The sequence below is a fragment of the Camelina sativa genome, chromosome 17 (genome assembly GCF_030686135.1).
Source record: "Camelina sativa cultivar CO46 ecotype springtype chromosome 17, ASM3068613v1".
Lineage (NCBI taxonomy): Eukaryota > Viridiplantae > Streptophyta > Magnoliopsida > Brassicales > Brassicaceae > Camelina > Camelina sativa.
The window spans coordinates 14,883,629-14,908,562 of NC_141896.1; the positions used below are offsets into that span (position 1 = coordinate 14,883,629).

The 24,934-nt window shown below is 43.2% G+C and overlaps 7 protein-coding genes across 21 annotated transcripts; 5 read left to right on the forward strand and 2 right to left on the reverse strand.

Annotated features, from left to right (window-relative positions):
- Positions 1 to 41: 41 nt before the first annotated feature.
- Positions 42 to 536, forward strand: LOC147923756 (uncharacterized). Its single transcript, XM_087496539.1, has one exon. The coding sequence runs from the start codon at positions 42 to 44 to the stop codon at positions 534 to 536; it is 495 nt and encodes a 164-aa protein (XP_087352665.1).
- A 647-nt stretch (positions 537 to 1,183) lies between these two features.
- LOC104757756 (type I inositol polyphosphate 5-phosphatase 1) lies at positions 1,184 to 4,291 on the forward strand. 2 transcript variants are annotated; one of them, XM_010480529.3, is made up of 10 exons: positions 1,184 to 1,317; positions 1,424 to 1,571; positions 1,663 to 1,713; positions 1,902 to 1,971; positions 2,201 to 2,309; positions 2,401 to 3,115; positions 3,197 to 3,387; positions 3,473 to 3,581; positions 3,720 to 3,862; positions 3,956 to 4,291. In XM_010480529.3, the coding sequence occupies exons 2-10, from the start codon at positions 1,548 to 1,550 to the stop codon at positions 4,143 to 4,145; spliced, it is 1,602 nt and encodes a 533-aa protein (XP_010478831.2). In that variant the 5' UTR covers positions 1,184 to 1,317; positions 1,424 to 1,547; the 3' UTR covers positions 4,146 to 4,291. The 2 variants fall into 2 exon arrangements, with proteins under 2 accessions (XP_010478831.2, XP_010478830.2); XM_010480528.3 differs by having other exon boundaries at positions 2,205 to 2,309.
- Positions 4,292 to 4,583: 292 nt separating this feature from the next.
- Positions 4,584 to 8,081, forward strand: LOC104757757 (dolichyl-diphosphooligosaccharide--protein glycosyltransferase subunit STT3B). The gene is made up of 6 exons (XM_087495326.1): positions 4,584 to 5,730; positions 5,815 to 6,351; positions 6,486 to 6,940; positions 7,422 to 7,544; positions 7,631 to 7,690; positions 7,798 to 8,081. The coding sequence occupies exons 1-6, from the start codon at positions 4,819 to 4,821 to the stop codon at positions 7,925 to 7,927; spliced, it is 2,217 nt and encodes a 738-aa protein (XP_087351452.1). The 5' UTR covers positions 4,584 to 4,818; the 3' UTR covers positions 7,928 to 8,081.
- A 199-nt stretch (positions 8,082 to 8,280) lies between these two features.
- On the reverse strand, positions 8,281 to 9,725 carry LOC104779078 (polyadenylate-binding protein 1-like). Its single transcript, XM_087495327.1, has 3 exons — positions 8,967 to 9,725; positions 8,823 to 8,900; positions 8,281 to 8,722 (listed from the first exon to the last, which is right to left on the reverse strand). The coding sequence occupies exons 1-3, from the start codon at positions 9,723 to 9,725 to the stop codon at positions 8,321 to 8,323; spliced, it is 1,239 nt and encodes a 412-aa protein (XP_087351453.1). The 3' UTR covers positions 8,281 to 8,320.
- Positions 9,726 to 10,673: 948 nt separating this feature from the next.
- Positions 10,674 to 14,123, forward strand: LOC104757759 (uncharacterized). Of its 14 annotated transcripts, none has more exons than XM_087497082.1 (14): positions 10,674 to 10,899; positions 11,186 to 11,245; positions 11,333 to 11,457; positions 11,546 to 11,591; positions 11,677 to 11,783; positions 12,020 to 12,101; positions 12,189 to 12,285; positions 12,410 to 12,470; positions 12,562 to 12,702; positions 13,078 to 13,195; positions 13,318 to 13,441; positions 13,526 to 13,633; positions 13,716 to 13,802; positions 13,885 to 14,123. In XM_087497082.1, exons 7-14 carry the CDS (start codon positions 12,234 to 12,236, stop codon positions 13,944 to 13,946), a joined length of 753 nt encoding a protein of 250 aa, XP_087353208.1. In that variant the 5' UTR covers positions 10,674 to 10,899; positions 11,186 to 11,245; positions 11,333 to 11,457; positions 11,546 to 11,591; positions 11,677 to 11,783; positions 12,020 to 12,101; positions 12,189 to 12,233; the 3' UTR covers positions 13,947 to 14,123. The 14 variants fall into 14 exon arrangements, 12 of the variants coding, with proteins under 12 accessions (XP_087353208.1, XP_087353211.1, XP_087353201.1 ...); XM_087497085.1 differs by having other exon boundaries at positions 13,725 to 13,802; XR_015587570.1 differs by having other exon boundaries at positions 10,689 to 10,899; positions 11,673 to 11,783.
- A 1,776-nt stretch (positions 14,124 to 15,899) lies between these two features.
- Positions 15,900 to 19,972, forward strand: LOC147923757 (uncharacterized). The gene is made up of 2 exons (XM_087496540.1): positions 15,900 to 15,939; positions 16,068 to 19,972. Exons 1-2 carry the CDS (start codon positions 15,900 to 15,902, stop codon positions 19,970 to 19,972), a joined length of 3,945 nt encoding a protein of 1,314 aa, XP_087352666.1.
- A 2,414-nt stretch (positions 19,973 to 22,386) lies between these two features.
- Positions 22,387 to 24,934, reverse strand: LOC147923758 (uncharacterized). Its single transcript, XM_087496541.1, has 5 exons — positions 23,836 to 24,934; positions 23,647 to 23,757; positions 23,420 to 23,574; positions 23,008 to 23,376; positions 22,387 to 22,929 (listed from the first exon to the last, which is right to left on the reverse strand). The coding sequence occupies exons 1-5, from the start codon at positions 24,932 to 24,934 to the stop codon at positions 22,387 to 22,389; spliced, it is 2,277 nt and encodes a 758-aa protein (XP_087352667.1).

The following is a 24,934-nucleotide window of genomic DNA, read 5'->3' on the forward strand; positions in this document are numbered from 1 at the left end:
ATCAGACAGGAAAAAAATGCAGTCCGACTACAACAAGTAACATGCCATCATGGTCACCTCCTATATTTCCGGCACTAAAGTGTAACTTTGATGCAGCATATGATACTAGTGGTCACCATACATCAGGAGGATGGATTTTAAGAGATCATTTGGGTGAGCCTATTGTGTGGGGAGCGATGAAACTATCACGTTCTGATTCAGCTTTGGAGGTTATGGCAAAAGCATTACTATCGAGTTTACAACTACTATGGAGCAGAGGTTATGGTTCTAGAGTGATGATTTTTGAAGGTGATTGTGTGAACCTGATTAATATGATTAATGGCCGGTTTTGTAATGCATCCCTCACAAATGTACTTCGTGATATTCAATTATGGCTTTCGAAATTTCAGAACGTTTCTTGTCTTTATACAAATAGAAAGAATAATGAATCGGCTCACTGTCTTGCTAAACTAGGCTGCGAAACAATAGATTTTTATGTGGAGTCTGTATTGAAGCCAGATTGGCTTATTGATTCTCTTTGTACAAACTTTGGTTAATTCAATATAATTACTTATTGCGCAAAAAAAAAAAAGATAAGCAGTTTATAGCGCTGTCAGCAAATGAGAAATCCGTTCAAAATGACAGTAAATTGTTAAATGAATTGTTTTAACAAGTATCATGTATGTCTTCCTAAACAAAAGAAAAAAAAACATACATCTAATAATAATATAGATAACAAACAATTGGTGATATCAAATTTTACATGTCAAAAATTGAAACAATCAATCATAAGAAAAACTGTATTGTAGCATGAAAAGTTTAAAGATTCAAAATATTCAAAACTTTGAAATACTTTTTACGAAGAAGCTAACTACTAATGAGAATTATATCGAGCTCAATACTCACTAGCTAGTATTTTGAAACTAAAACAAATTTTAACTCTGACTAATCAATTTATCCAACAGTTTATCTAATTTGCTCAAACTGGAATATTTTCATACTGAACATTCATATATGATTTGCAGGTATTGAAGCAAATCCCAAATTTTTTTTTTCTATTTTTTTTTTCTATTGGCACACATCATAAAGAAAAGAAAAAACCAACCTATTTATGTTAGTTGACCTTTCTAAACCGATTTAACCCGAAATTTAATCAATTTACTAAACCGCCGGTTATAACGTAAGAAAGAAATAAAAATGATATCTGCATTTTCAATCTGTCTCCCACCAAAGGGTCGTTAAGTCTCAACCGCGTCTTCTTCTTCTTCCTCCTCCTCTCTCAGTTTGGTTTGACCGGCTTTAATGGCGGAAGTACGATCACGATCACGACGAACGGAGGTACACGGATCTCTATCTGCTGCTATATCATTGTCGTATATTTGATTGAAGTAGGGGTTTTTTTTTTTTTTTTTAATTGGGGATAACTCAATGTGGAATTTTGCAGAGCAATTGGGCTACAATATGCTGCTCAGCTTTCTCCTGTCTCCAGCTCTACTGGGCACGTCTTGTAATCCGCAAATGGTTCAACGTTTCTGCTATTGAATCAGATTATAGCGCTGATAGTGACGATGACTGTCAAGAGAGAGTCCAAGGTCATCTTATCCAGATTCTCCGGGAACAATTAGATTTTATTTATTTATTCCATACTCTTTTTGTGGCTGAATCTGAATTTGGTGTTAGCAGAACTTGACCCGAGTAGCTCTGGAGTTACCAATCAACGTGTTGATACTGATGGTAATGTGATTTGTAACTCTCAGCTCTCAATTTATGTACCTTGAATCGTTATAACTTTGTTGTTTAGGCTAATTTTATAGTGATAGCGTTTGCGTTTGATGAATAATACTCTCTACGTAGGTTTTAAACATTATTGCTTATTCAGATTCAGTTTTCCTAATTTTTTTCTATCCAAAACTAAATTTCAGATGTGCCTAAGCTTAGAAGACGAAATTCAGAAACTTTCAGGGTGCAGTATATGGATACCAAAGCAATCAGGTCTTCTGGATTTCTCTGCTTATCTTTGCATCCTCAATGTTGTCTTGCTGATTGTTAATGTTTCTGTTATTTTGTGAGTTTGTAGACAGATATTTTGTTTCTTGTCTCTCTTTTCTCCTGTAATGCTATGTTGTCGAACATTTGCTTTAAGAAGTCCCACTGTTTCATGTGTAAACAGTGTTGCTTACCGTCAACCGTATTGAGTCCCTGGTATGTGGTTTTGATGTAGCTAGAATCTGTGCTGGGACATGGAATGCTGCAGGAAGAGTTCCACCAGCTGACTTGGATATCGATGGTTGGCTAGACACTGCTGAACCTGCTGACATTTATGTTCTTGGGTATGTATTTTTTATTTCTTTCTGAATCTTTTGTTTAACTACCTTGGTTAATGATTTCTATATTCAGTATTTATGATTCATTTCATTTCAGTCTTCAGGAAATCGTTCCCTTAAATGCTGGAAACATTTTTGGTATGGAGGATGACCAGCCTGCTTATGAATGGGAGAACTTGATACGGGAGGCCTTAAACCGAGTTCAACCTAGAAAGCTGAAGATTATAAGTCACAGTGGTCCCCCTTCTCCATCGAAGTTTAAGCAATCTGAAGAGGTCTCTTACAGCGTACAAGATATGTTTACCAGTCATGATGCTTGCGATGCGATTCATTCAATGGATAAGAAACCCAGTTGTAGTGAAAGCACGGACAGACCAGTCGTAGGTGAAGATTCACTTACTAATATAGACGTTTTGGGTTCTACCAATGACAACGCATCTTGCTTGCCCATACAAGAATATTTACCAAGGCAATTTTCATCAGCAAATACGCCAGACCGCTCTCTCTCAATGCAGATTAATAGTGATTCCCAAAGGGAAGAAAGATTTTGTTACACTGAAAGAGTTGGTTTGAGGTGGCCAGAGCCTCCACTGAAACTGCTTAATCAATATGTTTCGGAAAGACGTAGTTCCTTCAAGTCAGTGAATCTAACTATCAAGAATCTGAGAAAACCTTCGTATGTACGGATTGTGAGCAAACAGATGGTTGGAGTGTTTCTCACCATTTGGGTTCGGAGGAAGTTGCGCAAGCACATAAGCAACCTTTGTGTATCTACTGTTGGTGTTGGTATTATGGGCTACATTGGTAACAAGGTCTTGATTTCTCATACTAGCTACTCTGAATAATTTATTCTTAGGCTAGCAAATAACTAACGGTTTCTTATTTTATTATAGGGATCCGTATCGGTAAGCATGTCAATCTATCAGACACCGTTTTGTTTCTTGTGCTCCCATCTGTCATCTGGGGAAAAGGATACAGATGAAGAGAAAAGAAATGAAGATGTACGTGAAATTCATAGAAGAACTCAGTTTCTTCCTCATTCTTTAAATGAGGATGAGCTTCCAAGAAGCGTCCATGATCATGAGTACGTTTAATTTCTCAATTGATACATTCAACTACGTTTAACTATTAAGTTTTGAGCATAACAAGATAACCTTGTCCTTGTGTAGAAGAATAATCTGGCTGGGAGATCTGAATTATCGGATTAACTTGTCATATGAGGAGATACATGAACTTATTGCAAGAAAGGAATGGCAGAGGTTGGTAGAGTATGACCAGGTACCTTCATTGCATTGTTTAGGTTTAATACTAAGAGACAAAGTTCTAACTCTTATGTTTTTAAAGTTAAAAGATGAAGCAATCTATTGATAGAGGGTCTAAACCACGTTTGCAATTATATGTTTTATTCTCTGGTAGCTTTCAAGAGAGATGACAAAAGGGAACGTATTCGAGGGATGGTCAGAGGGAACTTTAGATTTTGCACCAACATACAAATACGAAATCGATTCAGAAAACTACATCGGAGATGACCCGGAATCCGGGAAACGTAGACCGGCCTGGTATTTTCTTGATAAACTGTGATACAACATTTTTCCATAATATGCACAAAAAGGCAAAAACAATGAGTTTGAAGTGACTGTGATTGATCTCAGGTGTGACCGCATCATTTGGAATGGGAAGGGAATGAAGCTTTTTAGTTACAGAAGAAACGAGATTAAACTATCGGATCACCGGCCTGTCACAGCCACGTTCTTGGCCGAGGTTGAGGTTTTGTCTCCAAGGAAACTTCATCGTGCGCTTGCACTCACGTACTCCGAGATCGAAGGCCATGTAGACTTCTAAATGCATACCCTCTCCGGTCAGATTCTGTTCTGTGTAGAGTAATTTTACAACTTATATTCATTTCGTACATTCAATAATTCCCATTGAAGGAAATGTATAAATAGTGTTCACGTAAAAACGTAATCATACTTGCTTTGTAGATAAAATACAGACGAAGTCTTCTATAGGGCTGTTCGACAATTACACTAACCAACACCATATTCCATGACTAGACCATGAGCTAATCACGTGATCAGTTAACTTAGTTACTAGTCAGCCGATCTAGTACGCGAGGAGTAACCACTTACCATTGTTCATAAAATTACATTACAACCTTGTCTGTATAAACCGAGCTTGCGTTTTATACCAAAAACAAGTGTTGTTGTTTTCCTGATTCTGAAAACAAGGGAAGCCTCGTTCGTGCTTAAAAATAAGAATTGTAGGATTAAACGTACTATTGACGAAAGAAAAATTAATTGACAATGGGCTCAGTGAAGCCCAAAAGATCTGCCACTCACTTCACTTCTCTACTGACTTTGATTTTTCTATTCTTAAAAAAAAAAAAAAAAAAAAAAAATCACAAATCCCCATGAACAAAACTCACAGAGCTTAACCGAGCTTTTAACACTCTCTCTACACAGACGACTTGACTCAGATCATCACCGTCGGAGATCGCGCTACTTTATCGATTTCAATGGGAGGTAAATCAGAGCCGGCGAAATCGGAATCCATGGCGACGACGACGACGAGTCCAGATCTGATCAACAGTAGTTTCTTCTCTTTCAAATCCCTAAAATTGAAGACGAAGCAGCAAGAGCTCTTACTCCGTATCTCGATCCTTGGTCTCGTCTACATCTTAGCCTTCATAGCTCGTCTCTTCAGTGTTCTCCGATACGAATCCATGATCCACGAATTCGATCCGTATTTCAACTACCGTACCACTCTTTTCCTCACGGAGAAAGGCTTCTACGAGTTTTGGAACTGGTTCGATTCCGAGAGTTGGTACCCTCTGGGTCGTATCATCGGTGGGACGCTTTATCCTGGTCTCATGGTCACCGCCGCGTTAATCTACTGGGCATTGCGGTTTCTCCGATTCTTCGTTCATATCCGTGAGGTTTGTGTGTTGACGGCTCCGTTCTTCGCGTCCAATACGACTCTCGTTGCGTATTTCTTTGGTAAAGAGATTTGGGATACAGGAGCTGGACTTGTTGCTGCTGTTCTTATCGCTATTTGTCCTGGATACATTTCTCGGTCTGTTGCTGGTTCGTATGATAACGAAGCTGTGGCGATTTTCGCGCTTTTGTTGACGTTTTATCTCTTTGTTAAAGCGGTGAACACTGGCTCGTTGGCTTGGGCTCTTGCTTCTGCGTTTGGTTACTTTTATATGGTTTCGGCTTGGGGAGGGTATGTTTTTATTATTAACTTGGTTCCGCTTTACGTCTTGGTGTTGTTGATCACGGGGAGGTATTCGATGAGGCTTTACATTGCTTATAACTGTATGTATATCTTGGGGATGTTGCTTGCGATGCAAATTCGGTTTGTTGGTTTTCAACATGTTCAATCTGGTGAGCATATGGGTGCAATGGGAGTGTTCTTATTGATGCAGGTTTGTTCTCTTTCCACCACCTGAATTTGAGATCTTGTTAAGAGTATAGTGTAAAGATAAAATATTGTTGATCTACTTGTACAGGTTTTTTACTTCTTGGACTGGGTGAAGTACCAGCTCAATGACACTAAGTTGTTCCAAACCTTTTTGAGGATAACTGTGACATCGGCTATTATGGTTGGTGGTATTGCTTTGGGTTTAGGAACAGCGTCTGGCTATATATCTCCATGGACTGGTCGATTTTACTCATTGCTTGACCCGACTTACGCGAAGGATCACATTCCCATTATTGCATCTGTTTCTGAGCATCAGCCTACGGCTTGGTCATCTTTCATGTTTGATTACCATATTCTGCTCTTCCTTTTCCCAGCGGGACTTTACTTCTGTTTCAAGCGTTTGTCGGATGCTACAATATTTATCGTCATGTATGGTCTCACTAGCTTGTACTTTGCTGGTGTCATGGTTCGGCTTATTCTCGTCGCTACTCCAGCAGTTTGTCTTATCAGTGCCATAGCTGTCTCTGCCACTGTCAAGAATTTAACTTCTCTGTTAAGGACGAAACAAAAGGTTTCCCAGACTGGTTCCACGAAAGGAGCTGGTAGTTCAAAAGCCTCTTCAAAGGTGAATCTTTAGTATCCTTGTCCCCACCAAATTTTGATAGGTTTTGGTTTAAACTATTCTACTACTTGCCAACTACTTTGAATTTTAGCATGCTTCTCTAGAAATTTTAATCCTTGTCTCCTATGTCCTAGCAGGTTACACTTGATCAGTCTCAGCCTTTCCAGAAGAATGGTGCCATTGCTCTTCTTGTTGGAGTATTTTATCTGCTCAGTAGATATGCTATTCACTGCACATGGGTGACATCAGAGGCATATTCATCTCCCTCAATTGTCCTAGCTGCAAGAGGAGCCCATGGGAACAGAATCCTTTTTGATGATTACCGTGAGGCCTACTACTGGCTTAGGCAAAACACTCCCACTGATGCTAAGATCATGTCATGGTGGGACTATGGGTACCAAATCACTGCAATGGGAAACAGAACCGTCATCGTTGATAACAATACCTGGAACAATACACATATTGCTACTGTTGGACGTGCTATGTCTTCTAATGAAGACGAGGCGTATGAAATCATGAGGTCACTTGATGTGAACTATGTATTGGTCGTCTTTGGTGGTGTTACTGGTTATTCCTCAGATGATATCAACAAGTAAGTCTCTTTACGTCTCTCATGAATTCATGTATGCTCCTCGTCCCATTTATTACTGAAAATCTGGTTATTGTTGCGTGTCAATCAAATATGTCATTAATTGGTGGTGGCTTGCTAAAGAAATACTCAAACTTTTACTTATCAACATTCTCAATTATATAACTGTGGGTTTGTGGTCACTAATTTTTACTACTACTAGTAGTGAGAAAATGAATGGCTTGGGCTAGTATTAAGTGGATACTTATCAACCAAATATGGAAGTGGCTGGTAATTTAGAAACTAGCTGTTATGGGTAGATTCTACATGTGACTTGTGGCAATTGGTTTGAGTCGCCCAATTAAGATTTAGTTGTTATAACGTACATCTCTACTATACCTGGCACGTTAATACCTTCAATGGTCTTCCAGTTCTTAGGAGTCGTAAGAAAACGTTCTTGTGCTAGTGTATTTACTGATCCTCATAAGAAAATTATGTGAGTTAGGTTCTTGTGGATGGTGAGAATTGGAGGTGGAGTATACCCAGTGATCAAGGAACCTGAATACCTTGTGAATGGTGAATTCCGTGTAGACAAAGGTGCATCACCAAAGATGCTGAACTGTCTCATGTAAGTTCACACTCAAGACTCTACTTTTAGCTTGTTAAAATTTTGAAGACGATGCAATTCATCTTAAATGTATTTTTCGTGTATAGGTACAAGTTATGTTATTACAGGTTCGGTGAGCTGACCACAGAATATGGCAAGCCACCCGGGTATGTTAAACACGCGTTTTGCATTTAGGAGATAGTTTTAGTTTATTATAGACACATTAATTTAGTTTATGTATGCAAAAAAGTTGAGTGGTGGAAATTATTGGCAGGTATGATAGAGCAAGAGGGGTGGAGATAGGGAACAAAGACATCAAACTTGAACACTTAGAAGAAGCTTACACAACATCCAACTGGATAGTTCGTATTTATAGAGTCAAACCTCCGACGAATAGGTTGTGACGCTTCAGTGTTACAAAAATGGCTTTAGATAGTTTATAGTTTTGAGGATGAACCATACAATTTCGGATTTTCTTGGACTTAGTTTTATTTTTATGCATTGACAATTTTCTGTAGTTTTTCCATCACTCAAGTTAAAACATATTTGCATTGGCTCGTTCGTCTTCTTTTGAAACAGGTTACGTAATTTAAATTTGGTTTGATCGAGCTCAAAGTAAACATGTGTTGAAAATTAGAGATGGAAGAAACGGTAGCCATATTAAAACCAAAGAGTAAATCCTGACATAACTTAAAAAAATTCCACCACGACAAAATAAAAGAAGACCATCAATCCAGTTCGTCTTTTGGAAGCATAATGTTAATTCCCATCAGCTACTAAATTGTTACAGGGTGGGTTTAATAGCTTCGGTTGTAGTAGTGGCATTGTGGCAAACTAGGGTGGAAGCTGACAGGAGGACATGGGTATAGTGTTGGACGAAATGGTTGTGGCACCATGAAATTAGGGATAGGTATTGGAGGGCAACTGTTTGGCAGTCTTGATCCACACATGAAATACGGTTGGAAATTGTTGTATCCTCTGCCTGGAGGTTGCGGAAATAACATTGTTGCGGGAGCGGCGGCTTGACTAAAGAAAGGATGTTGGTGAGGACTTGATGTTGTAGTTGATGACGAAACAACGTTTTGCGGGAGGTTATTAAATCGAGTTTGTAAATCATGAAACCTACGTTCCTCTTTACATTGTGCCAAAGAAACATAGATAGGTTGGTTTCCCACCATCTTCCCATCCATCTTGAGCATCTATGTTAAAAAAAAAAAAAATGATTAATAACAATTAGACGTGAGTTTTCTTGATTGAAAAGGCAACACTAAAAAAACATTACTTGGTTTACAAACTTACAGCTTCAGAAGCTTCCTCGGTCGTTGAGAACTCAACAAATCCAACACCTTTGCTCATACGATTGGAATGTACCATGACCTACAAAACTCATATGTTAAATTCACAAGTCAAATGAAAAGATTTACTAAGAGATTGCATACGTACCTTGCAGGAAGTGATGGTTCCAAACTCGGAGAATAATTCTTGAAGCTTTTTGTTATCAACAGAATCCTCAAGATTCTTCACATAAAGATTCAACCCTCTACTTGTTCTCACATCCCGTTCTGTTTTCTCTACTTTGAATTTGGCTTTCAAATCCTCAACTCTATTATTTTTCCTCTGAGCCCTCCCTACATACAAGGTTTTCTCATCGACTATTGTCCCGTTCATCTTCTCTATCGCACTAACCGCGTCCTCAGCATTGTCAAAGTTCACAAACCCAAACCTTCTAGACCTACCTTCTCCGTCTTTCATCACCACTGCACTAGTTATCTCCCCAAACTCCCCAAAAAGCATCTTTAAATCAGCATCCGTCGCAGTCTCAGCCAAGTTTTTAACATACACATTAGTGAAAACCGGCGATTCATCCCATTGACGACGACTAACGAATGGACAAACGTATATATGTTGATTACGCACGAGTTTGCGATTGCTAACATTGCATGCGATATGGACTGAAAGCTCCGAGTAGAACTGGACGAACCCGTATCCTTTCGAAACTCCAGAAGCATCACAAACCACTTTGCTAGATAGAACTTTTCCAAATGTAGAGAACATGTCGCAAAGTTGCTTGCTGTCGACAGATTCGTGTAGATTCTTGACGAACACGTTGCCTCGACCGCTCCTCCTCTTGCTAGGATCACGTTCTGAAAACATTATCCTCATCGGTTTCCCCTTTAACTTATGAAAGTTCAGCACATCCATCGCGATCTTTGCTGTTTTATCCACGCACAAAAAAAAAAAAAAAAAACACCAAACAAGAAACAATCAAATTCGTTAATGAACTTCACATAATTCAAAAATCCAAACATGCACACGTTTGCCAAAATCATGCAATAGTCACCTAAATAATAACGAATAAAAAACTACAAGTGTTTTAGATCAGTGACTTAAAACTAAACTCTTTCTCAAACGATTAAATTAAACACTAGAAAAATCCAACATAATTGATTGAACAATTTACGAACATATATAGAATATTTTTACCTTGGGAACTATCATTGAAATTAACATATGCATAACGTAGAGATGAGCCGGTGTTTCGGTTGCGACAAATTTTAACTGAAGATACATCATGAGTTATCTCTTTGAATTTTGTGTATAATTCGTCCTCTTTAACACTCGAATCAAGATCTCCCACGTATAACGTAAGCTTATCATAGTCGTGTTCATAGTCGTTTTCTGAGATTATACTCTGAATCTGATCAAGACTACTAGTTCCCATAATTGAAACGAAAATAGGAGACGTCTGGTGCTCTGTCGCTTGTTAAGAGAAAGCAACAATAATTATATTGAATTTATATAGAAGTTTCTTTGTTAGAATTAGGGTTTTCCTTATACTAAGACTAAAATTATTAATAATTTCTGAATTTAAATATATAGAAAAATATTTTTAAAAAAAATTTTGGTGAGAAGAAAAATACTAAATTAAGCTTTCCTTAACTTTTTTATTTAGTTAAAACACTAGATTATAAAATATATCATCATAGTTTTAAGTTTTAAGTACAAAATCGAAATTCAATAGATCGTCAAAACCATTATCCCTATCATCTTAATGACTTAAACTAGACAAAAATAAAAGGGAAGGGTTATCAGAGAAATATCAAATAACAAGAGGGACTAAAATGTAAATAGAGAAACATAAGTATCTCTGTGTCTGTGACCATCACAAAACCCAAACTTGTTTCTCGTCGACGCCGCGTTGAATTCTTTTCCAACCGGCGTCGAATCGTTTCCTCGCCGTCATACGAGCAACCGTCTTAAACGGCGCCGCTTATTAATGACTAAGTCCGATGAAAAATCCGATCCCGGCGGCGATGACCGAGACTCTGAAATCGCTAAAGAAACCGAACTAGTGTGTCTCCGTAATCGCGTGAAGGTAGAAATCTCCGAACAACTTGTTATCTTCGATTCTTCAACTTTTTCTGTTCTCCGTAGTCTCTTCGCCATACGCTTGTTCCCTTCGTTGTTGGTTAAGCATTTTTTTTTTTTTTTTTTTTTTTTTTGTTAGTGGAACGATCTGAATACACAGTGCTTGAGGTTGAATTTTAAATTTGTGTTCAATCTTAGGTTAATTCCTCCTGTAGAAGTGTTAGATGGTGTTTTAGTGTTGGTAATACAAAATTTGTTGATATATTCATTGTTTGTTCTATATATCTCAACAGGAGTTAGAAGCGGAAAATGCTGAATTGTTGTCTCAGGTTTCAAGCTGCCAATGCCAACAGGTGAACATATTCTTAACCTTTGATTGAATTCAAACTAGTTCGTTGTTCGAGGTTGCTTAGAATCTCTCCTCGATGTTTATGTTGTAGATGGAGGTGAAGGATGATCGGTTAGTTAGGAGAAGGAGAGTTAGAAAGGGAGATAAGAATAGTATACCGAGTCATCTTATCTCAAGGAGATATGTTGCACTGAAAATCATGTATTTTGGTAAGAGGTATGCCATATGTTCTTATTATAGGTTATTTTATCTTCTCCACGCCATGTCATTGTACTTCCTAATCGTAGACATTTCTTTATTACAGATTTTATGGCTTTTCGGCTGAAGCACAAATGGAACCAAGTATTGAGGTTCTCTTTGTGTTGTTTTGTTTTGTTAACAGATAACTGATGTGTATTTTACATGATGAGTAACTTCTATCTTTCGCACAGTCAGAAATTTTTAAAGCACTTGAAAGGACACGGCTTTTAATTGGTGACAAGAAAGACTCTTGTTACTCGAGATGCGGGAGAACAGATAAAGGTGTTTCGTCCACAGGGCAGGTGGATTGCTTGGCCCTCTTTTGATTGTTTTTGCTTAGGATCTCTTGTTTCAGTCTTACTTGGCAATCTCACTGGTTGTCTGTAGCGAATGAACTAGTGTGCCAATCATTTATCATATAATCTCACGAATCATTTTCTCATTGTGCTCATGTTCTTCTAAAACACTGTAATATGAGCATTCCCAAATATCTGTAAGGTAGCGTCATGGAATCTCAAATATTTGATTGTTGATGCAGGTGATTGCTCTGTTTTTAAGATCCAGACTGAAGGCACCTACTGGAGACTCTGAAGGACAAGTTAATGGGAGAACGGGTGAAAGTAAGTTCACTCTGAGAATGTAATTCATTTTGGTCATTTCCCTTTTCTTAATTTTGTTGTTGTAACTCTCTGCTTTCTCTGGTTTAGGACCAGAATATGATTATGTGAGAGTTCTGAATCGTGCTCTCCCTGATGACATACGAGTCACTGGATGGTCTCCGGCTCCTATTGACTTTCATGCAAGGTTTTTGTGTTACCTTTTTTGTATCTCCTTCGTTGACTATTCCCGCTCTTAAGACTGCAGAATACCTTGTGAACTATTACTGGTGATGGTGCGTGCTTATCGTCTTTAGTTTCCTTGTGTACAGGTTCAGTTGCTCTGCTAGAGAATACAAATATTTCTTTTGGAGACAAAATCTTAATCTCTCGGTGCAGTAATCTCTACTCTTTGTTAATAAAGTTAAAGGAATTCAAAAGTGAAACAATGTAGATGATCATTTTTATTCACATCTTCCTCTAGGCCATGGACATTGCTGGGAAGAAGTTCATCGGAGAGCATGATTTTAGGAACTTCTGCAAGATGGACGTGGCAAATGTGCATTGCTATACACGAAATGTTACTTTCTTTGATGTCTCTCCTTGTCAAAATAGGTCGGCTTTGGTAAAAAGCACATTCAAGCAAATCTTTTTTTCCTTATTTGATGACTGCTGACTGCATTAGTATTCTTTAAACTGATTTTGGATGCTATAAAGGATGAGGTTCAACTACGTAAGATTTTTCAGGAACGAATGGTAGACCATTAGGTCATAGGGTTATGACTAATAGAATTGGATAAATTTTAGGGCAGACCAAATCATGTTCTAGAAGTCACAGGAACAATAGAAATTTTTGCACCCTCCAGGGCACAATGGCACCCACTGTTAACCTCACTCCAGTCGCTAGTTTATATACCCCTATTATATTATCTGATCTTTTACTTTTTATTTTTGTCTTTTGGTCCAAAAACCTCCAATGTCCTTGTTTTTCTTTGTGAAGTCATGAGGGTGATCAGCTTTGCACATTTACAATGAGAGGCAGTGCTTTCCTGTGGCACCAGATCCGCTGCATGGTTGCGGTGCTATTCATGATTGGGCAGGGCGTTGAATCGGTTGATGTATGTACTTGTTGGGGGCCTTCATGTTTGTTCCAATTTCCATTTCCAGTTCATTCCAACCCTTACTTAGGTGTTTATATTTTCTTCAATTGTTGTTTCTGCAATGAATGGTACTTACGCAGGTGATAGACACATTGTTGGACACCAAGAAAACGCCAAGAAAACCTCAATATCTGCTGGCCTCTGAGATTCCCTTAGTCCTCCGTTCATGTGAATTTGAAAATGTTGACTTCATATGTTCTACAGGTAAAGAAGTCTGATGGAGATATCTTGGAAGTGGTTTTAGATTCAGTAGATATGATACTAACAACCCTTATTTCATGCCTAAAGGCGCTGCAGAGTCACTTCGGTCTCACTTCAAGAATGAGTCTTTGACATACCAATTAGAGTCTGTGATTTATCAGGAGGCTCTCCGGAACTGTTTACCACCATGCAATGGTATGATATATAAGTAGTATCTCATTTACCGTAAGTATTAAGATGACTTCTATGAAAGAGAGAATCAACTCAAAATGTTTAGTTTCAACAGAACAAAGCTCATGCAATGATGTAGAAAAAAAAAAGAAACGAGCAGAACACGTTCCCCTATTATCTCGACCAACTGAGCGTAAGTCTTCTTCGATTTCTCGCTGCAACATGTACATATAGAAAGCTCATATGTCCTCTTGCTTTTTTTCTTGTTCCTGCAGCATCGTACGAAGAACGAGCTACGAAATTGAAACCAAGGAAACAAGAAACTTGTCATGTGTAGTGTAAGTGTAAGGGGCATGTCGGCGACCGTCCGTCATCAAAGAATAGAGAGGTTTTCAGTCTGTTGTTTTGTTGTATCAGTTGATTGTTTTACAGTTTCGATTGATTTCATATTAATTCCAATTCATGATTATAATTTACATGAAAATTTATTAAAAAATGTGTATAGTTGTGGTAAGTATCAAGGCTTCTATTATGTTTAACTAGGGTTTCATATGGTCAAACCGATCGGTTTCAGTTTTAAGTCGGTTTGAACCCACCCGAACGGTAAACCGAACAAAATAATGGTCAATTAATGCATGGAAGTCGAAATCCAACCAAATTAACCAAACCTTGATTTGGTTTAGCATAGATGCCTAACTCTATAGTATATCTATTAGAGTCTCTCGAGCAAATATAACACAATCATGAATAGAGAAGAAAACTCAGATTCCATCCCTATTGATGATCTCATTCCTGATATACTCTCGAGGCTGCCTGCAAAGTGTCAATAGCGAGGTTTCGCTGCGTGTCAAAGCTATGGGGTCCTTGCTTCGGAAGCCATACTTCACCGAGTTGTTTTTGACTAGGTCCTCTCGGTTCGTCCACGTCTCTTAATTGGGGTCAAAAATGAATGGGAAGGTGAGTGGGTTTTCTTTTCGTCGCCTCAGCCTCAGAATCCGTCCTCTCTTGTTGTCGCCGCTGATTTTCATATGAAGATGTCTTTTGACTTAAATCACTACGAGAGTTGTAGATATGCCTCTGGTTTGCTCTATTTCCCTAGAATACATATCTCCAAGGAGGATAATTATAAGGATGCAATGCAAGTGATATGTAACCCTAGCACCCGACAGTATGAGATCTTACCTAAATCGAGGGGAAAGTACAGAATGGATGATGGCTTTTTAGGGTTCGATCCGATTGGCAAGCAATTCAAGGTTTTGGTCATGCACAGTAGTGTCAATTGTCATCATATCCTGACTTTAGGAACTGAAAAACTGAGGTGGGTGTTGGATATGGGCTTTGCCCCCAACACTTATGAAGGCCTAAGCAGAAGATTTCATGAAGATTTGGGCCTAAAGTCTTGGATTTAGCCCAACAGGCCGCAGGGGCAAAATCGTCATTTTGCCAGGAGACAGAAGAAACCCTAGGTCAAGGTCCCACTATAAATACCTGACGTCATTGTCAGGAAAAGAGATCCAAAATTTTGGGCAATTAGAGAGAGAAAAGGCTTTAATTTTCGTATTAGGCATTTTAGCTCTCAAATTGTCATTTTCTGTAAACCCTTGACTAAGATTCTTAAGTTAAATAAAAGGACCAGATCCGATTCGTCCTACTTGATTCATATATTTATATTGTCGATTTCGTACATCAACAATTTGGCGCCCACCGTGGGGCTGAACGGAATCCTTTCATTTTGACGAGAAGAATTTGAAGAACAAGGCGTTTTCGGAAACCATAAGCATGTCTCAGACCAATCACTCAAGCAACGAAGTTGTCAACTCACCTGCAGCTCGCGACGTGTCTCCCAGGCGAACTGTATGGGGATGCACCCGTGCAAGGACGGGCCAACTCCAAGGCGTCAACGGAACCGAAGCAGTTACGGGCGAAGACGCAACACTCACTGACCGCGCAGCCGTAGGCGCTACGCGTGTCGCTCAAACCAACGGCGTAGCCATAGGCGCTACGTCCCCTGCTCGTGAAACCACTGGAGTCAATCCAACCGACCGTGAAGCCATAGGCGCTACGCGTGTCGCTCCGACAAATGGCGGAACCAATGGAGCAATCCTTCCTGATCAAGTAGCTGTTGAAGACGCTCCAAATGGCCGCGAAGCTATGGGCACTACGCGCGACATTTACCCCCGTCGATCATCCAGACACGTGAAAATCAGTCAAGCCGCGCTTGACGAAGTTGTACGATGAACCTTGGATAAGATGAGCGGTCAAGCGGCGCAGATAGAATCGCCAGGACGAAATGACCATGCAAGGCATCATCGGCGACAGGAAGATGACGCGTTGGCACCACGCACTCCGCGAGCTGACCTCAACGCTCCGCGAGCTGACCTCGACGCTCCGCGAGCTGACCTCCACGCTCCGCGAGCTGACCTCAACGCTCCGCGAGCTGACCTCGATGTTCCGCGAGCTGACCTCAACGCTCCGCGAGCTGGCCTCTACGCTCCGCGAGCTGGCCTCTACGCTCCGCGAGCTGACCACCATGCTCCGCAAGCTAACCATTACACCGCTAACATACCAAGAGCTGAGCACAACGCTAATGGAAGGTCCCGTCTCTCGTCGATCATCGTTGGACCCAATGGTGAGCAGCCAAGGGTACATTTTCAGGCCAGTCAGGTCTCCGCAGATCAGCGTGCTGACCCAAGTCGCTCCGAGAATGCTGAGAATCACGCGCTACGGCAAGAACTTCAGCAGATGCAAGCTCAGCTGCAGACGCTTACAACTCAGATGCACCGAGCGACGAGTGCAGCACCAGAGCTAGAAACCGTGCTAGCAGAAGCAAGGCGTTCACCTTTCACTGCAAGGGTTTCAGGAGTTAGAGTCAAGCACAATCCTGACAATAGCAAGAACAGACCAATTCCGTATGATGGAAAGGGCGATCCCACCGTCTTCCTGAAGTCAATGACAATCCATATCAGTCGATCGTATTTTTCACCTGAGGAAGCAGATGCGGGGAGCTGTCAGCTGTTCGTCGAGAGTCTTTCCAGCGAAGCGCTCAATTGGTTCTCTAGACTTGAAGCCAACTCAATCGATGGATACGAGGCATTAACAAGCGCGTTCCTTCAACATCACCAGTGCTTCATGCGCACACCTGCGTCAAATGCTGATCTATGGAGAATGTATCAGAAACGTGACGAGTCATTACGGACTTTCATGGATAGATTTAAAGATGTCGTGTCCCGATTATCTATAAGTGACGAATCTGCAATCGGCGCATTGAAAAACGCGCTCGCCTGGGGTACCAGATTCAAAGACGATCTAACAATCCTGCCTGTCACAAGTTTGGGCGAAGTACTCGCACGTGCCAACCGATACATTCTGGTCGAAGAAGACAGAGGTAAGAGGAACCCCAATCAACCTGGTACAGTAGAAAAGGCATCTGAGAAGGCTCAAGATTCAAAAGGCAAGGCCGTAGATGAGTATTACGAACCGCGCCAACACTACAACAAGGACTTCGCCAGAGGCGAGAAAGGAAGAAAAGCGACGATGTTCGCTATCGATGGGAAAGAACAAACGAACAAGTCCTGGAACAAATGGCACCGCGAAGCCGATAATCCCAGATTCAAAGGCAAGCGACCGTACTGCGAGTTCCACAGGTTCAACGGACACTCGACTGAGGAGTGCAAAACACTTCAAATGCTGCTTCTGAATAAGTACAAAAAAGGTGACGTCGCTGTAGAACGAGAGCGGAGAAAAGTTGTCACACACAAAGATAACCAGTATTGCCTAAGAGATGAACAGCAGCACGACAGACGGCACGAAGAGGAAGCTGTCGCACAGGATGACCGAGCATGGGCACAAAATAACCGAGAACGGGAAGTCGCTCGTTTACCTCCTCCCCTCAAACGGAATCACGAAGCAGAAGAGCACAATGAACCACCAGCTCCTCGCCGAAGGATCAACATGATTATGGGCGGCTTGTCAACATGCCGCGATTCTGTTAGATCAATCCAAGCCTACTGTCGCGAAACCGAAACAAAGCGCAACATGCCTTCTCACAGCAACATGTTCAAGACATCCACCACACCAATTACGTTTACTGAAGAAGATGCGCGCAACGCTAGTCCGAACAATGACCCACTTGTCGTAGAAATGGTAATTGTTGAAAGTTCAGTGACGAGAATCCTTATTGACACCGGAAGCTTGGTCAACGTGATATTCAAGTATGTACTGATCCAGATGGAGATTGATTTGCGCAACACAGTCCATGAAACGCAGCCTTTGACGGGATTCGATGGAGACACCATCATGACTGTCGGAACCATCACACTTCCGATCTACGTCGGCGGGACGATGCAATGCTTTAACTTCGCAATCGTGGACAAACCCATCGTCTACAACGTCATTCTGGGAACACCGTGGCTCCACAAAATGCGCGCTGTCGCTTCTACGTACCATCAATGTGTGAAGTTCCCGAACGCATACGGAATCTATACGCTGCGTGGAGACCCTTTGATGGCACGAACTTGTTTCATCATCCAGAAAAAGATGCGGAATGCACGGGCTTTCGTAATTGCTGAATCAACTCCACCGCGGGACCCACGCACACCACCTCCAAAAGAGTCCGTGATTCAAGTCAACATTGATTTGTCTGATCCCAAGCGTTGCGTCGGAATAGGCGCCGAGTTACCAATGGCTCTAAGAGACGTGCTCATCCAGTTTTTGCGCAAAAACGCAACCACATTCGCGTGGACAATAGATCATATGACCGGAATCGATCCAAGCATTACCAGCCACGAGCTCAACGTCGACCCGACTTACAAGCCTGTCAAGCAAAAGCGTCGGAAGCTGGGAGCAGAACGCACAACCGCGGTCAATGATGAAGTACGGAAGCTACTTGATGCGGGATCAATCACGGAGGTTCGTTATCCAGATTGGTTGAGTAACCCCGTCGTCGTTAAGAAAAAGAATGGAACATGGAGAGTCTGCGTAGACTTTACAGACCTCAACAAAGCTTGTCCAAAAGACAGTTTTCCTCTTCCGCGCACTGATCAGCTCGTCGAAGCCACAGCAGGAAACGAGTTGTTGTCTTTCATGGACGCGTTCTCCGGCTACAACCAGATAATGATGCACAAAGATGATCGCGAGAAAACTGCATTCATTACTGAACAGGGTACCTTCTGCTACAGAGTCATGCCCTTCGTACTAAAAAACACGGGTGCAACGTATCAGCGATTAGTGAACCGGATGTTCGCAAGTCAGCTAGGGAGAACGATGGAAGTCTACATTGATGATATGCTCGTCAAATCAGCTCAGGCCGCAGACCATGTCGCACACCTAAAACAATGTTTCGAGATACTCAACAAGTACAACATGAAGCTAAATCCGGCAAAATGCACATTTGGGGTTACTTCCGGGGAATTCTTGGGATACCTCGTCACGAAACGTGGCATAGAAGCTAATCCGAAACAGATTTCGGCTATCATCAATCTCCCCTCACCACGGAATACACGCGAAGTACAGAGGCTTACTGGGCGAATTGCCGCACTGAACCGTTTCATCTCTCGTTCAACAGACAAATGTTTGCCGTTTTATCAGCTCCTCCGCGGAAATAAACGCTTCGAGTGGGATGAGAAATGCGAGCTAGCATTCACACAGTTGAAAGACTACTTATCGTCTCCACCAGTCCTGGCCAAACCCGAGCAAGGAGAAACGTTGTATCTTTACATCGCCATCTCCTGTTCAGCTGTAAGCGGTGTGCTCGTCAGAGAGGATCGTGGAGAGCAACATCCAATCTTCTATGTGTGCAAAACTCTCGATGGCGCAGAACTTCGGTACCCAACTCTTGAGAAGCTCGCATATGCAGTCGTCATTTCAGCCCGCAAGCTCCGCCCATACTTCCAATCACACACTGTTGAAGTCCTGACAAATCAGCCGCTGCGCACGATCCTTCACAGCCCAAGTCAATCAGGTCGTCTGGCAAAGTGGGCAGTTGAATTAAGTGAGTACGACATTGAGTACAAGAATCACACATGCGCTAAGTCACAGGTTCTCGCGGATTTTCTCGTAGAGCTCTCTCCTGAACTCGAAGCTGACACCCCTCCACCCGAGATATGGTCTCTTCACGTAGACGGCGCTTCATCGAAAATGGGCTTGGGAGCAGGCGTACGCCTAACCTCGCCAACAGGTGAAATCTTGGAACAGTCATTCCGCCTTGCTTTCACTGCCACAAACAACGATGCTGAGTATGAAGCGCTAATCGCCGGTTACGTCTCGGAGTCAAAAAGATACAAGCCTACTGCGATTCACAGCTGGTCACGCACCAATTCAGTGGAGACTATGCAACAAGACACGCGCGCATGGATGCTTATCTGAAAGTCGTCCGCGACCTCTCACAACAGTTCGAGTTCTTTGAGCTCGTCAAGATCCCACGCAGCGATAATGCTCCTGCAGACGCACTCGCAACACTAGCCTCTACATCGGACCCAGACCTCCGCCGAGTAATTCTGGTGGAATGCATTGATCAACCAAGTATTGACGTCCAACTCCTTGAAGTCGCCCTTTCAACAGAAGCGTCAGCAAACCCGAGCGCTAACTCAGCAATCGTCTTAGCAGTCACGAGATCAGCCTAGACGGCCACAAACGCGAACACTTCCACCACGCATGTTCCAGCCCCAATAGCTGTGAATCTAAGCACTCCAGCAACTCCAGCACCAGCACCTGTTTCCTCCTCGCGAGACGATTGGCAAACTGAGATTATAGCATTCATAGCGGACGGAATTATGCCAAAAGACAAGTGGGAATCAAGACGTCTTCGCGTCAAGAGCGCGCACTACACAATGTTGGATGGAAGCTTGTTTCGATGGGAGGCAAATGGCGCTCTTCTCATCTGCGTTAATACAAAGGACGTCAACGACATCATGCGAGAGGTCCACGAAGGCGCCGGAGGTAACCACTCGGGGGGGGGGGAGCATTTGCACTTCGAATTCGCCGCAATGGGCATTTCTGGCCAACAATGGTTGCCGATTGTACAGCATTCGCAAGCAAATGCGAAAAATGTCAGCGTCATGCACCCTTCATCCATTCCCCGACCGAACTCCTGCGCACAACGTCACCACCCTATCCGTTCATGCGATGGGCTATGGATATTGTCGGTCCGCTAACACCATCTCGTCAAAAGAAGTATCTCCTAATCATGACGGATTATTTCACTAAGTGGGTGGAAGCAGAGTCGTACGCCTCTCTCGAAGCCAACGAAGTTCAGAATTTTGTTTGGAAAAACATCATATGCAGGCATGGACTCCCATACGAAATTGTATGCGACAACAGACCCCAATTCATCTCACTCCAGTTCGAAGGATTCTGCGCTGGCTGGCGAATACGCGTTAGCAAGTCGACTCCACGATATCCGCAGGGCAACGGACAAGCAGAAGCCACCAACAAGACAATTCTCGCTGGCATCAAAAAACGCCTCGACGAAAAGAAGGGACTCTGGGCAGACGAGCTCGACAGCGTTCTATGGTCTCACAGAACCTCACCGTGGACATCCACAGGACGAACACCATTCTCGCTCGCATACGGCATGGAGGCCCTCGCACCAGCAGAAGTCGGGATCCCGACGCTTCGACGCTCTATGCTAGTCCACGACCCGGAGTTGAACAACAAGATGTTGTGCGACAGACTACTTTTCCTCGAAGAAGAACGCGACCAGGCACTATTACGCATCCAAAACTACCAGCAAGCAGCGGCAAAATTCTACAACAAAAAGGTCAAGTCTCGTTACTTTGCCGAGGGAGATCTCGTCCTCCGCAAAGTCTACGAAAACACAGCTGAGAAGAACGCTGGAAAACTCGGAGCACATTGGGAGGGTCCAAACTTAGTCTCGAAAAATGTCAAGCCAGGAGTCCATCAGCTACTCGAAATGGACGGCACACCAGTCCCGCGATCCTGGAATTCCGCCAACCTCAAGCGCTACTACCACTAGTCGATCAATTTGGAGCATTTTTATAAATAAAAAAAAAAAAAAAAAAAAACCAGCTCGTCACCGAGCATTCTTATGTAATACGAACTACGATTGGTTTGATCCCTCTCGAGGGTACGTAGGCAGCCTTTCGCGAGGTCCAACTATTAATTTAATAAAAAATAAAATTTTCGAGCAAATCCTTCGTCTTCACACTGACACCTTGGCCATGTGCACAGTTCTACGTTCCGCATGAATGTAATGGTGAAATAATCCATACTTTACTTCAGTAAAGAATAAAAGCCGAGTCCATACTCGCAAGCGCTCCGCATGGGTGCCGTGGTGAAATAATCCACGTCCTTACTTCGGTAAGGACTTATAAGCCGAGCCCAGACTCGCAAAGCTAGCAGGGCGCAGAGTGAATAAGCCGAAGACCCCGACTCGCACACTCTCGCGATTCCTGCAGCACCCAAAGGGTAAGCCGCTCACGACTGAACGCACCTAACTAGTACGACAAGTTTGTCTTGTCTACTCTTGCAGTTACGGGGAATAACATATCCAGGATAAGCCAGGAGACGTCCTGCACCACAAAATATGCCCCGCAACGATAAAAGATAAATTCAAAGCAACTTCATCATAATGATGTCGCAAACGGGAGATAAGCAAAAATCAATATTCGCGCGTAAAGAAGCAAGCAGTCAAAGATCAAATCAACTAAGTTCGAAAATATCCAGAACAAAAGAGGTACAAGCAACAATCGGCAATCGAGTTTGCAATAACAAAAGGAAAAATCAAAAGCAAGAACAACAAGCAATAATACGAGGACATATCACTCGTTTGTGACATCATCAGCACCTCCACCAGTAACTTCCGGGAACGGCTCGAGATCATCATCGTGAAGCGGCGGCACCACAACCTTGTTTGATTTCGCCGTGTACTCCTTCTCGCCAGCAGCAAGACGCGCCATCCTATCTTCGGGAATAACAATACCCCTACTGATCAACTTCACCAAACATTGCCTAGTTCCGGTCACTTGGCTAAGAGTAAGTAAATGTGGTTGTTTCTCGCGTGTTGCAATCACGTGCATCCTCAAATGATCGATGCGTTCCTCGCGCGCCCTAATCACGACAGCGGCTTTGGCGCGCTCCTCCTCTCCGCGCTCATCCCTCGCTTTTCTGAGTTGCTCCGTTTCGGAGGTGAACTTGCGCTGAGATTGCTTGAGTGAAGCCGTGAGCTCCTTGACCATCGCTGCGTTTTCTTTGCTTGACCGCTCAGCCCGAACACACGCATCCTGAGCAAGCGAGGCCTCCTTCCTAGCGGCGTGCACCTTATCATCACAGTCGCCAGCGAGATGGTTGATCCAACTCATCGCCTAAAGCACCAAACAAAATAATCTGATTATGACTAAGTAAAATCCGTATCGGGGCGAACTGAGAGGTAGGACACAAACCTGAAATTGTCTCCGAACGGCTTGCTCGTACGAGTCTTGACAAGCCAGATCACGAGAAGTAAGAAGCAAAACAGAGTCACCGTCAATCCTGCTGGCGAGGTCTGCACAAGCTCGCGAGTTCCCAACGAACGCCTGGTCCTTCACGTCGTAGCGAAATGAGAAGGAGCGATCATCTTCACGACCACCTTCCGTCTGCGGGTCGAATTCCCCGCGCCCATCTTCTGCGTGGTGAGGACGCCTAGAACTACCTCCAACATCACTCCGAGGACTCGAACGTAATGATCTCTTCCGGGAGCGATCGCCACCAGCTGCTGAAACACTCTTACGAGACCCCGAGGAAGGCTTCTTCGCGGCACGAGCAGCAGCGACCTCGGCAGAACGGGATCTGCGGTCAACCTACGGGAGCAAGTACCTCGCCATCCTCGAGCTCCACAGCAACGACCTCCAAGCCGATCTCGGCGTTTGGCGCAACAGCCTCGGTAGCAACAGCTGGCATCTCCTCAGCATCGAACAGGTCAGCGTAACATGACATCAGACAGTCCCCCATTTGCAATCCAGTCCGCGAACCTGCAGGATAAATAGACGCCTTAGTCACAAAATCACATAAATCCCGAAAATAAGGAGACTAGCGAAACTCACAAGTCTTGAGATGAGAAACAACTCTCGTCCACCGCAAAGCCTTACACCAGAGAAAAGGAACACCTTTGTCGACAATACTCAAATCGCGCCTAGCTGAAGATGGCGGTTTTCCTGCAAAAATAAAACGAACGGTCAGAAAACAGAGTTAGGAGCACCAAAACGATAGGAACCCAACCCAGCAACGGCTACCGGGGGTGAAGTTCCAAGAAGTAGGACAGGTCGTGCCGGGATCTTCGACCGATGCGTCGTTTATCTCCACGAAGTAAAACCTCCTCCGCCAATCGTGGATATGACTCCTCTGCCCGTTCATGATCGTGAGTCCGGCTGCACAACAGGCAACGCATAGCCCCGATTTGTCGCGTAGAAATCGAGTCAGCAACTCGAAGAGATCCATGCTCATCTTGACTTTCATATGGCTACCAATTATCGCAAGCCCCACTGCATTACGGACGCTGGAAATCGACAACTGCGAGAGCGCAATCTCTCGACGCGCACAAAAGCTCGTCAGAAATTCCGGGATAGGAAACCACAGGCCGCCATCGGTAAAATAATCTTCGTAAACGAAGAGGTGACCTTCAGGGCAGTCCCACGGGCGTTCGTCTTCACTCGGCAGCACGAACTTCAGACCGTTTGGCGTTGGGAAAAGATCAAGGACGCGGGCTATGGAATCCTCATCGCATAATGTACTCCCTGCGTCACGGGAAGTGCGTTCCTTATTTGCCGTACGGTCTCTACGGTGCCTTGGAACTCCATCACCAACGGCTAGACCAGCGACCAGAGATCTAGGAGAATCCTCCACAACAGTTCGTTCTTCGTACGGAAGAACCTTCCCGCGACGCCGACCCGGAGGAAGAGGAATCAGACTGAGCGCTTGGTTACCCGTCGGGAACATTACTTCGAGCTCCCGGACCTCATCTACCGAAAGATCCGCCAAATCCGTCATAACACCACTTCCTTCAGATGGCTCCCACCAAGGAAATTCCCTTCCCGTCTCGTCGAGGTCCCCATCTGACGCGCCATACTGGTCATCTTCGAGCTCTTCCGGAATATCACCAAAGAAGTCATCTCCCGAGACCATGGTGTGGTACCTGGTAAAGCCTACCAAGCAATCGGTCAGTATCGAAACCACATCGAGAACGCCATGGTATGCAATACAAAACGACCACACCCGAGTTACAACGTCCAGCAATGTGCATAATACACACCATCTTGTGCCCTCTCCCAAACGCGGCAATCTCGACCTCCCCGAAGGCTCCGTACGCAGATGTGATCTCGTCAATCTCGCCAT

What these genes read in the sequence shown, in the direction of transcription:
- LOC147923758 (XM_087496541.1), bottom strand. Translation starts at nt 24,934, where the DNA reads ATGGCGAGATTGACGAGATCACATCTGCGTACGGAGCCTTCGGGGAGG. An exon ending in TTCTTGGAACTTCACCCCCG is followed by an intron (nt 23,758 to 23,835) that starts GTAGCCGTTGCT and finishes TTATTTTTGCAG; the next exon opens with GAAAACCGCCATCTTCAGCT. An exon ending in TGGAGCTCGAGGATGGCGAG is followed by an intron (nt 23,377 to 23,419) that starts GTACTTGCTCCC and finishes CGTTCTGCCGAG; the next exon opens with GTCGCTGCTGCTCGTGCCGC.
- LOC147923756 (XM_087496539.1), top strand. Translation starts at nt 42, where the DNA reads ATGCCATCATGGTCACCTCCTATATTTCCGGCACTAAAGTGTAACTTT.
- LOC104757759 (XM_010480533.2), top strand. Translation starts at nt 10,801, where the DNA reads ATGACTAAGTCCGATGAAAAATCCGATCCCGGCGGCGATGACCGAGAC. An exon ending in TGACTTCATATGTTCTACAG is followed by an intron (nt 13,442 to 13,525) that starts GTAAAGAAGTCT and finishes TCATGCCTAAAG; the next exon opens with GCGCTGCAGAGTCACTTCGG. An exon ending in ATTATCTCGACCAACTGAGC is followed by an intron (nt 13,803 to 13,884) that starts GTAAGTCTTCTT and finishes TTGTTCCTGCAG; the next exon opens with CATCGTACGAAGAACGAGCT.
- LOC104757757 (XM_087495326.1), top strand. Translation starts at nt 4,819, where the DNA reads ATGGGAGGTAAATCAGAGCCGGCGAAATCGGAATCCATGGCGACGACG. An exon ending in GTTCAAAAGCCTCTTCAAAG is followed by an intron (nt 6,352 to 6,485) that starts GTGAATCTTTAG and finishes ATGTCCTAGCAG; the next exon opens with GTTACACTTGATCAGTCTCA. An exon ending in AAGATGCTGAACTGTCTCAT is followed by an intron (nt 7,545 to 7,630) that starts GTAAGTTCACAC and finishes TTTCGTGTATAG; the next exon opens with GTACAAGTTATGTTATTACA.
- LOC104757756 (XM_010480528.3), top strand. Translation starts at nt 1,282, where the DNA reads ATGGCGGAAGTACGATCACGATCACGACGAACGGAG. An exon ending in CTGTCAAGAGAGAGTCCAAG is followed by an intron (nt 1,572 to 1,662) that starts GTCATCTTATCC and finishes TGGTGTTAGCAG; the next exon opens with AACTTGACCCGAGTAGCTCT. An exon ending in ATGGATACCAAAGCAATCAG is followed by an intron (nt 1,972 to 2,204) that starts GTCTTCTGGATT and finishes TGATGTAGCTAG; the next exon opens with AATCTGTGCTGGGACATGGA.
- LOC104779078 (XM_087495327.1), bottom strand. Translation starts at nt 9,725, where the DNA reads ATGGATGTGCTGAACTTTCATAAGTTAAAGGGGAAACCGATGAGGATA. An exon ending in GAACCATCACTTCCTGCAAG is followed by an intron (nt 8,901 to 8,966) that starts GTACGTATGCAA and finishes TGAGTTTTGTAG; the next exon opens with GTCATGGTACATTCCAATCG. An exon ending in CCGAGGAAGCTTCTGAAGCT is followed by an intron (nt 8,723 to 8,822) that starts GTAAGTTTGTAA and finishes TTTTTAACATAG; the next exon opens with ATGCTCAAGATGGATGGGAA.
- LOC147923757 (XM_087496540.1), top strand. Translation starts at nt 15,900, where the DNA reads ATGACCATGCAAGGCATCATCGGCGACAGGAAGATGACGC. An exon ending in CGGCGACAGGAAGATGACGC is followed by an intron (nt 15,940 to 16,067) that starts GTTGGCACCACG and finishes ATGTTCCGCGAG; the next exon opens with CTGACCTCAACGCTCCGCGA.